At 43.5% G+C, this 14471-nt stretch overlaps 1 protein-coding gene across 8 annotated transcripts in view; it reads left to right on the forward strand.

Annotated features, from left to right (window-relative positions):
• Window positions 1-14471, forward strand: part of RASAL2 (RAS protein activator like 2) — a 275645-nt gene that overhangs the window by 240026 nt on the left and 21148 nt on the right. For 5 of the 8 annotated variants that reach the window (XM_043552867.1, XM_043552868.1, XM_037906044.2 and 2 more), the window contains exons 10-14: window positions 4271-4415; window positions 5353-5589; window positions 6426-6627; window positions 10042-10241; window positions 11305-12166. In XM_043552867.1, coding sequence (XP_043408802.1) covers window positions 4271-4415; window positions 5353-5589; window positions 6426-6627; window positions 10042-10241; window positions 11305-12166 — 1646 coding nt within the window. The remainder of the gene's footprint in view (window positions 1-4270; window positions 4416-5352; window positions 5590-6425; window positions 6628-10041; window positions 10242-11304; window positions 12167-14471) is intronic. The other 3 variants (XM_043552869.1, XM_043552866.1, XM_037906046.2) reach the window with 1 other exon arrangement.

Consider the following 14471-nt stretch of genomic DNA (forward strand, 5'->3'; position numbering starts at 1 on the left):
ATAGATGAAGTTCAGTGCTTTTGCATTGTGTAGACTTTGCATCTGGACATTGCTGGTGAATCCAGTATAATCCCAGCTGAAAGAAGCTACATGGAAATTTCAAGAAAGGGTCAGAAGTGTTCTGCGTAGGCTTGCATAGCCCCTTTGTGGGGGAAAAGAAACCGTAATGTTGAAGATGCTCTGTTCAGCAGGGCAGCCCAAAGTCCTACCTGAAAACTGATACGCACGTAGGGGTGTGAGGCTGAGGGCAAAGCTGATCATCCACTGGATTTTATTGCTGGGGCACCTCCAACCAAACTGTTCCTGTTCATTTGTCAAGGAAGGTACAAGTCCAAGCCGGTATTAGGGTTGGGTGCATGTATGTATTGTAATAAAGATTTGACAATTTGCATACACACAAGGTGCAGCATTGAGCTACTGGCAAAATTACAGAGTGGCCCTCTGAGTCACAAACTTTGGTCATGACCCCTGCTTTTGAGCAATTTAATTCAATACCCTGATAGTCATGTTTCTCTTAATCCCACCTTAACCTTCTAATCCTGCACCAGATGCAAACAGAAATATTTAGGGTTACATGTGGCCAGCTGGAGAGAATGAGGCTGTGAAGCTAGGGAGCATCACAAACCAGGAGAACCTGCTTCAAGCTGTTCCGGTGACCCTTTGAGGATGCTTGTCCTAAGTGCTCTTTACTCAGGGAAAAGAACAGAATCAGTTGTTCTCCAGTTGCTCATCTCAGCCTACATGCCTAGCTCTTGCACTTGTGATGTTCCAGGTCTCGAACCCAGGCCTAAGAGTCCTCAGACCGCAACTGCATCCTGTCCTCCACCCAAGGTCTGCTGAAACCTGGTGGACCAAGAAGCTAGTAGGACTATAGCCTCAGTCAAGGCACCACCCATGGGAGCCCTGATTGGAGGATTGTCCAGCTCTACCAGTTGTTCCAACCATGTTATTTAAGACAGAAAGTTTGTCCAAGCAACAAGGTGATTTCTTCTTGTGGCTGCATTGGACCCTGCTTGTGCTTGCACCCAAACCCTGTTCTTGATTCCCGCTCCACTCCTGTCTCACCCATGTCTTCACTCCTGTTCCCACTGTGCTCCATCCCCATGTTTGATCCTTGCCTCTCCTCTAGTTCCTGCCCTTACACCTCACTTCCAGCCATCAGTGACCAGTCCTGGCTTCGACTCCGACTTCTGACCCTGACTCTGGCTTGACCCTTGGCTCTGACATTTGGATCAGCCCTGACCCTCAGCTTCGATTCTTGCTTCTGACTCTGGCTCGACCCCTGACTCTGGTAATTAGAAGTTGACTCTGGTGTTGACCCTTGGCACCGTTCCCCAACCTGGACACCTGCTCTGCCCACTAGACCTGACTCCTGCTCTACTAGGCCAGACCACCTGCATCCCCATAACAGCACTCACCCTACCCCCCCAACTTCCTCCCTTCCTAGCCTTACCCCTCCCAGCAAGCCCAGCAGACTCATCCTGCTTGTCTACCTGTCTTACCCGCACAGAGACAGTGCTTTGCTCTTGACATGTGCCACTGCCAAACATGTAATCCCAGCCCCACAAATGCTATCCCAACATTGGGTATGTCTACACAGCGACTAGACACCTGCAGCTGGTCCATGCCAGCCGACTCAGGCTGTGGGGCTATTTCACTGCCATGTAGATGTGTGAGGTGTGAGGGTCCCAAATTGAGCTCCAGCCAGAGCCCAGAAATCTACACAGCAATGAAATAGTCCCTTAGCCTGAACCCTGCAAGTGCCAGTCAGCTGGCACGGGCCAGCCGCAAGTTTTTCCTCTGCTGTGTAGACAGACCCATTGCAACTCAGAGTGTGCACAGCTCCCAGTAAATGGACAGCCTCCCTACAAGGAGGCACTGCCAGCTGTATGCTGATTCCTCTCCTGCCAAGGGTCCCAAGATGAACCACCTTTCCCCTCCTGTTTCTTGGCCTAGGGGAGATTGGAAATTCATGCAGGCCAGGTAAAATCATGTCAGAACTGACTCCTTCCAAGAGACCCAGCCCTCCTCCCCAGTGGCCTGGAAACTGGCCAGTCATCCAGGTGTTAAGTGGTTGGCCAGATTAGTCAGTGTCTCAAGTCAGAATCTGAGATGTGATTATGTGTATTTTGAGTGTACTGTGTATATCTTTTCAAATTCTGCCAGCTTTACTCTTACTGGGTAGAACCTTAAGATACTGCTCAACACGAGTAAAGGTGGCAGAATCTAGCCCAGTACGTGGAGGCAAGCAGCAATTTACTTGATGCCTTGTCTTCCGACAGATTTAATTATCACCTTTTGGTTCAATATGTTACATTTGACTGAAAGTCCTTTAATGTGCAGTAATTACATGGATATTTTTAAATTAATGACTATTTATACATTGTTTTGGACACCAGTGCGAAGCGATAAGATTATGAATCATAGAAGTTAGAGATGGAAAAAGACCTGTTACGTCATCCAGATTGTTTCCAGTCTAGGGCAAGATGGCTCTTGAAGATATATTTATCTAGTTTCAAATGCATCACACAATACGTTCAGTTAGATTCCATACTGTGTGAAATAAATTAACCACGCTGAATTCAGTATTAAGTGTATAGTATCCCTACAAGCACATTTTAATACATAGTTAGGATCTGGCTATGGACTACTGAGAACAAGTTACAAGTGCATAAAAATGATTCAGGAAATTATTGTTACAACCAGAGTTTGCTCACCCAGAAGTGGTGCTGAGCTCTTAGCAAATAATACTAAACTACCTTCCCTCAGCAAAATTTTTCTGTAGTGGAGCCCAGATTATCTTAAAAATAACCAATTAGTGTTTTATCAAATTGTTGTTCATCGGCCAAACTTACTTGTTTTGATTATACTATAGCATTGCAGAGCTGAAGTACTAAATAATGCTCCTAACAGCTTTATTCTGTGCTGTTGAAGTTGCCCTCTAATCCTTTAATTGCCACAAGGGGTTGAAATTGGGCCAAGTACACTGTGAACAGAACTCATTTCAAGAAGTTGTAGTTTCCATTTCTTCCCAGGGTTCGGGTACCAGCAAAAGTTTCTAAACTGGATTTTCCGCTGAACTACGAATACTTGTTCAGAATAATTACAGCATGACCAGGTGTTGTCTGTAAGATTATATACTCAAGCACATAAACAAAAATTTGTGGAGGTGAAAAGATTTAGGTAAATATACTACCTGTCCTGCTTGCAAAGCCATTGGTGGTTTGGTTTAGGGGTGGTTTTTTGTTTGTTTGTTTCTTAAAAACATTTTTGCACAGACAGTCCTTGTGGCATAAACTCCAAAGTGGGAACATCTTCTGAGGACATAACTCAGGAGTCACTGAATCATTAAGCAGATAAGGGAAGATAACCAGTGCAGAGCAGCAGTTTAAAAAGTAATGAGTATACTAGAGTCCATATGAGAGAGAGAGTAGAAAATACACTGACGTTACAGAATATCAACCAATGGAAGCCCCACCATGCCCAGTCTGAAGTTGTGTGTCCAATTTCAGTTGCCTCACTTTAAGAAAGAGAGGGTAGAAATTTAAAAGCTCTAGAAACAGGCAACAAAGATATTGCAAGACGTAAGGATGACAAGAGGCTGCATAAACCAGGATTAGTTAACCTGGATTCAATTTTTCACAATTGCAAAGAACAGAGTGAAAACTGGTGAGTCCTCCTTTTTACCGTGTCTCATAACACAAGAACCAGGTGACACTCAATGAAATTAAAACACAGTAAATTTAGAACTAATAAAAATAAAAAGAATTGTCAGATTCATTGCCAGAGAAGGTCACAAAGACAAATAGCCTGGCTTTGCGTTTTAAAGGGATGGATAATTTTATAATCGCTAATAACATCTGTATTCATGCAAAAAGAGGTAAGGATAATCATTCTTCAGGGTGTAAGCTGATATCTTGCAGGGGTCAAAAAGGAATTCTCCCTCTCATTTCTCCCCCAACCCAATGTACAGCAGTTGCACAGCTGGCTAGATTCATTATTTTGGGAGGGGAGAGGAGTGGGATTTGCCTTCCTCTGAAGCCTCAGCTGTTGGCTAGAGCACCAATGGCCTGATCTGGTACGGAAAGTCCTGTATTTGAAAACAGTTATGAGGAGTCATGCACTCCACGCCTGGTGTCTGGAGACTACCTCACTGCAGATGCTGGGTGCAGAAAATGCAGTTGCCAAGGAGAGGCATAAACAGGCTTTAAAGATACATCAAGGAGACTTTTCTATAATTGCCACTGTTTGTAACCCTCTTCCCTTACAGGGGAATTCATCAAGGCTTTGTATGAGTCAGATGAGAACTGTGAAGTTGATCCCAGCAAATGTTCGTCCAGTGAATTAACTGATCATCAGAGCAACCTGAAAATGTGTTGTGAGCTGGCCTTTTGCAAGATTATCAACTCCTACTGGTGAGCGCCTGCCTCTCGCTTATTGGCCACTTGGTTTGACGTTTGGTTAGGAAAGGCAAAAATAGTATCCCTCTCTCTCCAAAATATGGGAAAGCAGCAGTTGTTGTGAGACCGAGGACAAACATACTTCCATATATTATAGTAGCATGGGTTCCTGTGGCTTACCGCTCTCTACACAACATCGCAGAGAAAAGTTCCGTCCAAACAAGGAGTCCTGACACCATACCCAGTCCTAAGTACTATACCATATGGGAATGTCCCCTGAAATATTTACTGTGGAGATCTAGTGAATGATGATTGAATCAATGGGGTAACTTGAAAACTAAACTTCAGAAGTTCAATTTGAACTTTGAATAAGCAGCTGATAGCTTGGATGCTTATGTGAAATGTTTTTCAGACCTCTTAGATCTGCAAAAGTGGTCTGGAAATTGTATTGTGGGGAAAATGCTTCACAGGAGATTTCTATTAGTGTCAACTTCTGATCAAGCTGGAAATGTTGAAATATTGGCTTTTCTGCTTCAGGCCAGATCAAATGAAAAGTAATTAAAAAAAAAAAAAAAGTTAACTCAGCATTCAAAATCTTAAATCCAATGATAGAAATAAGCAACAGTTCAGTGTGTGTCTGAATTTTTACAAACCAATTTGCCATTCACTTCAAACTAGGGATGGACATTTCTTAACCTGTAAATCAAAGTGATCAAAAAGGATTTAGTTTTATATCTTCTAGAGGAATGCTTTGAATAGTACTTAAGTGTACCAAATAAAATGGTGATCTGGAAGCTAAGACTAGAAATCTAACAACATTTGCTGGGCTGAAATAACAGAATAGCCAGCATTTCTGTTTCTCATGGTTTTGCCTTTCCTGTGACAGGCTGTCAGTTCAACCTGTTACATTTTACGCCCTTGTCATTTTATTGATTGATTTAATTGTTTGCAGTGTGTTTCCTCGCGAGCTGAAGGAGGTGTTCGCATCCTGGAAGCAGAAGTGCCTCAGTCGGGGCAAGCAGGACATCAGTGAACGCCTGATCAGCGCCTCACTCTTCCTCCGTTTCCTGTGTCCAGCTATCATGTCCCCTAGTCTCTTCAGTCTCATGCAGGAGTATCCTGATGACCGGACATCTCGCACTCTGACTCTCATTGCTAAAGTCATTCAGAATCTCGCCAATTTTGCTAAGTAGGTGGCAGTAACATATTGGCCCTGAAACAAGAAAATGTTCAGGGGTCTTAGTCTCACGCATATTATTGAGGAAGAGAAAGGAGAGCTCTGTGCAAATACAACTCTAAAGCTCAATCCTAGGAATACTGTGTGAAACTTTGAATGGGGAGGATGCTTTTCCACCCACACGCCGCGTGGCTACATAAACCAAGAAGGGTTTAAGAAGAGTACTGACGTGTACACTGTCAGCCTGATTCTGTTTTCAGGAGTAACTCCACTGAAGTCAGTAAAATGACACTGGTGTAAACTGTTGTAACTGAGAACAGAATCAGGTGTTTTCTGTATAGGTACATAGACATAGGTGAGAGGTTTTTCGCAGGAGTGGGTGGGTGAGATTCTGTGGCCTGCATTTTGCAGGACGTCGGACTAGATGATCATAATGGTCCCTTCTGACCTTAGTATCTATGAATCTATCTATGAATTTATATACACTTAGGTTTTCAGTTGATCTCATTATTACTAAAGAATAAAAGTAGAATTCAGTATAAGTTACATGAAGGTGGTAACTCTTTTTATCCAAACTCCCAGCCAAAGGAATGATGCAAAGGACATATGCTCAGAGTCTCCAAAGAGGGTAGTCTATGTCGGGGGCGCCTGTCACCCAGTGGTATGAACAGTGGATTGTTAATACCCAGATGAGTCAAGCAAAGCAGTGGGATTCTTCAATCACTTGCCCCGCCTCTCTCTTCTCCTACCCCAGGAAGAAAGATGAAGGGGAAAGCATTAGAATAATTCTCTGAACACTTATCTGTTGTATTCTGTGTAGAAGTCATTTACTCTCTCTCTCTCTCTAGGTTTGGTAATAAAGAGGAGTACATGGCCTTCATGAATGATTTCCTGGAACATGAATGGGGGGGAATGAAGCGCTTTCTACTGGAGATCTCTAACCCAGACACCATCTCAAACACCCCTGGGTTTGAAGGCTACATTGACCTGGGCAGGGAGCTCTCAGTTTTGCACTCCCTATTATGGGAGGTTGTGTCCCAACTTGATAAGGTAAAGTAGGCTCAAGGGCTGGGAGGGTGGATTCTGCAATAGTATCATTGCAACTGTCAACACCAGGAAATACCCAAGGAGTGGCCAAGTCCTATTTTAGGAAGAACTTTCTGAAGTTCAGTAACTCTTTAGAAAAGTATGTGACTGTGGCGTTGAATATTTATCCTTTCAATGATTCCAGATCAAGGCCTAGCTACTGCAAGACCTGTGAGTCTTGAACAGGATGTGCAAGGTAGTTGTGCTCCAGCACAAGTGTAAATGCTTTGCAGAGGCTGGGTGTTCAGTGTTGTCCTCTGCACAGTGGTATGAAGCCTCCCTGAACACCCACTCCCTTACTCACACCTGTGCAGGACAGAAAGGGCAGGGCATAGATGGAGAATGGGACTATCAGTGGAGACAATGAGTTGCTTTGCTGCACATTCCCTTCTTAGGCTTTACTCCTCCTCCCAGATTGGAGTAGTTTAACAGTAGTGTTTTCATTAACGGCCTGAGCCAAAGACTATTGCAGTCACTGGGAATCTTCCTGCTGATTTCAATAGGCTTTGGATCAGATTTAGCATAAGATCAGGTTCCCCATGTATGCCCTGTCCCATTCGTATTTTTACATGCCCACATTGTGCATGGTGAAGCTGGTTCTCTAAGAGCCAACACTGCAAGCTCCTGAGATCTGAAAACCAGGCTGTGTCTGTTCTGCAACCTACATCATCACCACCAGTAATGGACATTCTGTCATCAGCCTTTAGCTGGCAAGTTGGCTGATGCATGAGACAGAACAGACTCCGGCTTGCTTTTCCCTAGCCATGTGACCTCTTCAGAGCCAATAGGATTAAAAACTGGTCAGTGTAGAGAGGACTTGGACACAAGGACCAGAGTTCTTGAATAAGATTTTGCCATTTTTGCATGTTTACAAGCATTTGGCTATTCCCATCACACTGCAGAGTTTCAAATCCGCATTCTGTTGTCTGCAGTCCCAGATTCTATTTACACCATACCAGTTAGGTCTTTTCTTTTCAAATTGGAGATGAGGTGGTCTGCAAAGAGCTGCTAATAATAATTTGTTACTAGCAAGGTTTGGAGAAATAATGATTTATTCAAAGATTTATTTCCTACTGGTACAGTATAAAATTATTTGTGTTGGTGTAGTAGAGTAAATCTAAATGCCCTTGATGCATGAAGATAAAAACATACGTTTTAGTTTGATAAGGATTTTTTGATTTCTTTGTCAGTTTACTGTCTACACTCATATATTTTTGCACTCTAAATGTCATATGCAGTAAAATTTCTCCTACAAAGACTGCTTTCCTAAGGCCACTGGAATGACTACCTGAGCACAAATGGGCAGATCCTGAGTTCATGTACATCGGGCTATGCCAGTTTACCTCAGCTGAAGATCTGGCCCAAAGACTGAAAGCTTCTGGCATTGCCAGAAGGAAAAGCAAGAGAAAAACCCTCTTTAGAACAGGACTGGACTTATGAATTTGCCGGTGTCAGATCTGACCTCATAGTTACTGGGGGCTGTGGAACTGCTTTCAAAATGCAAATAAGTGGTACATGGCGGGAGAGTGGAGGCAGGAAGCGGATACAGTATTAAGCCAGAGTATACTGTGCTCTTTTCCCAGTGCAGATGTATCAGTATATCCTAACAGGTTTTGGGAAAGGGGTTTTGTTTGTGCTGAAATGGGAATTAAGAGTTAATGTTACACTACCATGTTGCTTCACTATGGGCAATGATTACAGGGACTAGGAAAGAGAATGAATGAAATTACCAGGAAAAGCTGGAGATTTTAATGAAGAAGAAATAATTGGGAGAAACAAGCAGTTGTAAAGTAACTTTCCACTGTAGACAACTGATTGGATGCCTGTTTCTGGGGGGTGGAACCTGTCTTTCACAGGAAGGTAGTCTTTGTAATGAGCTTTACTGTATAATAATACTTCCCTTACCCTCTACCCCCCACCCCTGCCGGTGGCACTGTGTAGATGCCAAAGTCACTGTATAAACTCAGGGCAGATTTCCAGAGAAGAACAGAAAATCTGAACAGTAGCTTCCACCACAGGGATATAGTGTTGGTAGAACTCCGCTTTATAGTCAGTTGCTGTTGTGTAAGGCCTTGCCAGACTGAAGTGAATTTTTCCCCTCTATTCGACATTGGTGAAGCCTCATCTGGAGTACTGTGTCCAGTTTTGGGCCCCACACTACAAGAAGGATGTGGAAAAATTGGAGAGAATCCAGCGAAGGGCAACAAAAATGATTAGGGGTCTGGAACACATGACTTATGAGGAGAGGCTGAGGGAACTGGGATTGTTTAGTCTGCAGAAGAGAAGAATGAGGGGGGATTTGATAGCTGCTTTCAACTACCTGAAAGGGGGTTCCAAAGAGGATGGATCTAGACTGTTCTCAGTGGTAGCAGATGACAGAACAAGGAGTAATGGTCTCAAGTTGCAGTGGGGGAGGTTTAGGTTGGATATTAGGAAAAACTTTTTCACTAGGAGGGTGGTGAAACACTGGAATGCGTTACCTAGGGAGGTAGTAGAATCTCCTTCCTTAGAAGTTTTTAAGGTCAGGCTTGACAAAGCCCTGGCTGGGATGATTTAAGTGGGGATTGGTCCTGCTTTGAGCAGGGGGTTGGACTAGATGACCTCCTGAGTTCCCTTCCAACCCTGATATTCTATGATTCTATGATAAGTGTAATGATACAAGGTAGCTAGACGCTAGTCGCTGGCTGAAATGAAAATATTGGGTTGGATGTTACTGGAGTTTTCATGCACTGGGGTGAATGTTACTGGAGTTTTCATGCCGTTAATTTTAATTTCATTTCAAGTGGGAAAGCCACGTTAGCTCCCAGCTTTTGATAGCACCTTGGTACAAAAGATGGCATCAGTGTAGGATGCCAAAAGGAGAAGGCTGATGAAATGGAAACCTCCCTCCCCCAAACCCTTTCAATTCTCTCCTGGATCCCCTGAATGCAGCCCCCCCTTCTCTGTTGGCATGTATTTCTTTTACCACATGACCCCTTTTGCCTGGAAAGTTCCCTCCCATTAGCTGATTCTGTAGTCTCTGAATTCCCATTTATTAGTAGTTACTATAGTTTTTAACTTGACTCCACCCTGGATTTAGTTTGCTTTGCATGACAGTTTTGCGTTGGAATGGCAATAGTTTGGTTTTATTGAGCATGAATTTTATTTTTGGGGGTCAATCCTAATTTCTTTTCTATTTCCTTTTCTTTCCTCAATGTCTGCTGCACCCTGTTTCGTCTCCTTCATTCATCTCGTCGCCGTGGTTACACTGCTCCGTAACAATGCATTATGGTCCTGCCACACCCACACACAAACACCCACCCTCCTTCCTTCCAACCTCCACCCCTCTGCATCGTTATCAAAAAATGGCGGATGTCGCGGTGCTTATTATCCAATCAGGGTGAAAATTCCTTCCTACAGGCGACCGTGGCAAAACTTGGACCCCTCCCTCGTATTCTTGCTGATATCACCAAGTCAATGACCAATCCTACACCAATACAGCAGCAGCTGCGGCGTTTCACCGAGCACAGTTCTAGTCCAAATGTCAGTGGCAGTCTCTCCTCAGGGCTTCAGAAGATATTCGAGGACCCCACTGACGGGTATGTAACAGCCAGGGTTCAAGAGCAGATATGAAGCAGAAGGGATGTAGGATCACGCAGGTTGTAAGATTGTGTTAAGAGAACCTCTGTCCAAGCATAGTCACCCCAAATTTATAACTAGGTACATGCTAGGACTCAGAATTGGTATCTGTAGTAAGGAGGACAGGAACCCACTGAGACATGCAAGGATTAGTGCTAAGACATGTAAGATTTGCACTTAGCCAGGATGCTGGGGTTTGCCTAAAGTCAATGACTTAGGATATTGAAAACCAAACCTTATACCACTGGCCACCCTGGGTGAAGTACAATGAGATGGAAAGATACAAACAAAAATGTGTAGCTCAATATAAATCCTGTAAAGCTGACTGAAATATCTCACTCTAGCGATCAGGATTACCTTTCCAATAGCATTGAGAAATACATGTTATAGTTATGCTGAGGGAGAATGAAAATATTAGAATAGCAAAAATAATCTGTTCTGTATTTAGTGTTACATTCTCACCTTGTAATTGTTGTTACAATTCTGGAGAGCTCCAGCAAAAAGCCTGGTGATGGCTGAAATGCATGAGAACTTGCAACCTAGTGGTTTATCTGTCCATGCTTTGTGCTGCCAAGTGTAAGGCTCTGTTTTGTGTCTCAGATGTCTACTTTCTGGGCCATCAGCAACTCCTGCAATCTATTACATGTTCAGACAGATTGAACAGGGATAGCCTAAAGCTCTGGGAAGCTGAGGAAGAGTGAAATGAAATCTGGACTGGTTTGGAATCTAGCTGGAAAATAGCAATGTCCAAGGGGGAAGAAATCAGTGGGAATGGTTTGAGTTTTACCTGTGAGAAGATAGGCAGGCAGTTCTTAAGTAAGGCTTTATTCTTAAAGCTAAACTAATTGGAGATGTGTGTATTGTGACTTGAGAAAAGTAAAGAGCTTCACAAAAGGAAATAATCTAGTTCCCTGAGGCTTTTTTTGAGGGAAGGGGTTAATTGAGGAAGAAGGGCATCTCTGGGACAGATCTACTGGGATTGTGGCTGGTTAAAAATTAACCAAATGCCTATCTGCTCCACAGTGACTCGCATAAACTGAACTCTCCAACCCAGGAAAATATAGATGGATATTTTCGAGGGAAAACCTTACTGTTGGTTCAGCAGGCATCCACCCAGAGCATGACTTACTCAGACAAGGATGAGAGGGAGAGCACACTACCCAATGGACGTAGCGTCTCCCTCATGGACTTGCAGGACCCCCACGCAACTCACAGTGATCACACATCTATCCTGCACGATGTGCCTTTGCGTCTGGCAGGCAGCCAGCTCTCTATAGCACAGGTGGCCAACATCAAACAACTGCGGGAGACTCAGAGCACACCGCAGAGCGCTCCCCAAGTAAGGAGACCGCTGCACCCATCCTTAAATCAGCAGGGCAGCCTCCAGCCCCTCTCCTTCCAGAACCCAGTTTACCAACTCAACAACCCTCCTCCACCAATGCCAAAGGCCTCTGTGGATTCCAGCTTGGAGAACTTAAGCACTGCCAGCTCCCGGAGCCAAAGTAACAGTGAAGACTTCAAACTCAGTGGACCCAGCAACAGCAGCATGGAGGACTTCGCCAAACGCAGCACACAGAGTGAGGACTTTACCAGGCGGCACACTGTGCCAGACAAGCATGTACCTATGGCTCTGCCCCGCCAGAACAGCACTGGGCAGGCACAGATCCGTAAAATGGACCAGGTTGGGTTGGGTGCCAGGGCCAAAGCACCACAGTCCCTGCCACATAGCGCTTCCTTGCGGAGCACAGGGAGCCTGTCAGCAGCTTCAGGTGCAATGGTGACAGAGCCAGTTCAGAATGGGAGCCGGTCGCGGCAGCAGTCCTCGTCCTCCAGAGAAAGCCCTGTCCCCAAAGTGAGGGCAATTCAGCGGCAGCAGACGCAGCAGGTAGGAACAAAGTCCTTCTCCCAGATTTTGTCCGTTCTCTGTATTTGTAGCCCTCGAAGATAAAACTGCCCACTTCAACGTTTTCCACTTACTTTATTTAAATGTGAAATAAGAAATGTGAACTGATTCTAGTATTATGGGAGGAGAGGCTGGAATGGGAAGGAACAGCAGGCACATGGTTTGCCTTGCTACCATTATTAGCTTGGCCAGCAGCTCTCCCTTGTTAAATAAAATGAGCACAAGATAATCAAATTAAGATTTTAAAAAGCTGTGTTTTCAGTTTACCTTCACAATAAGAAAAGTGACAAATTTGTTCAAAGAAACAAAAACTGAAGAATTCCAAGAACAAAAAGCTTTGTTTCAAAAGCCAGTTAAGATGGCTGAGTTACAGTATATTTGCCTACTTAAGAGGAGGGAAATGAATCGATAAGAATAGCATAGAATCCGTATTGCCCAACTGCTAAGCAAAAGCAATATTTTCATCAAGTATAAAGAAATGTATATTTTGTCACAACCCAACAACCTTGCTCTGACTCTGTCATCAGTAATATCAGAATATGAACAAAATGGAAACACTTAATAGAAATATATATTTGCCTATGTCTAATGCCTATTGATTGGCCTCATATGCAAATCCATATACTTAATTTTACCATAAGTTAATTTTACATTATGCATATTTCATCTTACACAATTTCGTTCTTAACAAACAGCAATTATATAGTGCTGAACAAAAAAAGAGTGTGATGAATATTTTAACTGATGTGTATGATGTAATGGTATCCCATAAAATGAAACACTTAAATAATGAAATTGACATACAGTCCATACAAATGCCCAACAGTCCATAGCACAACCACCTTCACTCTGATCTGTGAAGATGTCTGCTCTAGGTTAGAACAGTGCATTTATGTTTATCATCTAGGCCAATTAAGGTTTATGATGTCCTTAACTGTTAATATTCTTGCTTTTTAAGTACTTGAGTTTTGTAGTTTGTGAAAGCTGAGTATATTGTTGTCATTCAGTGACCTTATCTGGCTTTGAAATGAGGCTCTGGGATATATTAAAACCAGCAGCTTGAATTGCATAGGGAAGCAGAAAGGAAGCCACTGCAGTTCTCTGACACCAGCTTTTATGTGCTCATGCTGACACAATAAGTGGGCCAGGTGGCTGCATTCTGCACTAGCTGAATCTTCCAGGTGGTCTTTGCGGGTAGGTCCAAGTAAAGGGCTCTACAGTGTCCAATCCTGTAAGTCACAAAGGTGCGAGCTACAACCTCTTAGGCTTGGTTTATACTTAGAAATGTTGTCAGCAGAGCCGTATTGATTCAGAGTGTGAAAAAAATTGCACCCCTAACTGACAGCTCTGGTAAACTAAGCTGGTAGTGCAGACTTTGCTTATACCAGCACAGCAAAAAAGTCCTTTTGCTGGTACAGCTGTATCTCCCCCAGGCAAAAGAGCTCATTGCTGGTATAAGCTGTATCTCCCCCAGGAGAGCCTGTTGGTATCACTCTACCAGTACATATCTACCCCCAACAAACCCTTTTAAATGTAGACGAGGCCTTTAGCAATGTATGGGAGAAAAAGCAGGACAACCCATACCTGGTATCTGGGACCCCGAGAACAATCAGTGCTTGAAAACTACCATATGGTGTCTGCCTTTCACTGCTGTAACTGAAATCAGAAATATTGAATCACAAAGCCAAGCTTATTAGGCAATTATATTTATATCAAAGAAATGAATCCCATAATGTTTAAAGTTTTTTATATTGTTTGTGTGCATATCCCTCATTTTGGGTGCTTGTCTTGTATGTGGGTATAGGCCGGTTGATAGATACAGTATGTTGGATGGTACCATAAATTATATGTTTAAACCACTGCTGGGATAGGGGGAATCTTCTGCCTAGTATAATAGGAGCTGTGCTTGGAAATCCACTCACTGCTCTTCTAATGCTTCAGCTGCCAGGTGAAACAGTGTGTGTTCTGCTGGTAGCTTCATTTTGTACTGCAAGTAGTGCCTTATCAGAATTCCCTCTGGAAATCGTTGGTTTCCTTAAGGTCTTTTACTGGAAATGGCTAGAAAAATAAACACAAACTTACTTGAAGGCAGTGGAGCGAGGGAACATATAGGCTGTTTTTAAAAGCAGCCTTTAAAAAAATATTACTGACCCTTTTCTCCAGCACATACACGTGCATATGGGCATGCACGGGAAAACCTACAGCCACTGCCCTTTGCGTGTTTATGAGAAATCCCCAAGTGGCTACGTACAACTCCTTGGATAATCTCCTTTCGAGTCTGTTGCAT

Source organism: Chelonia mydas, chromosome 8 (genome assembly GCF_015237465.2).
Source record: "Chelonia mydas isolate rCheMyd1 chromosome 8, rCheMyd1.pri.v2, whole genome shotgun sequence".
Classification (NCBI taxonomy): domain Eukaryota; kingdom Metazoa; phylum Chordata; order Testudines; family Cheloniidae; genus Chelonia; species Chelonia mydas.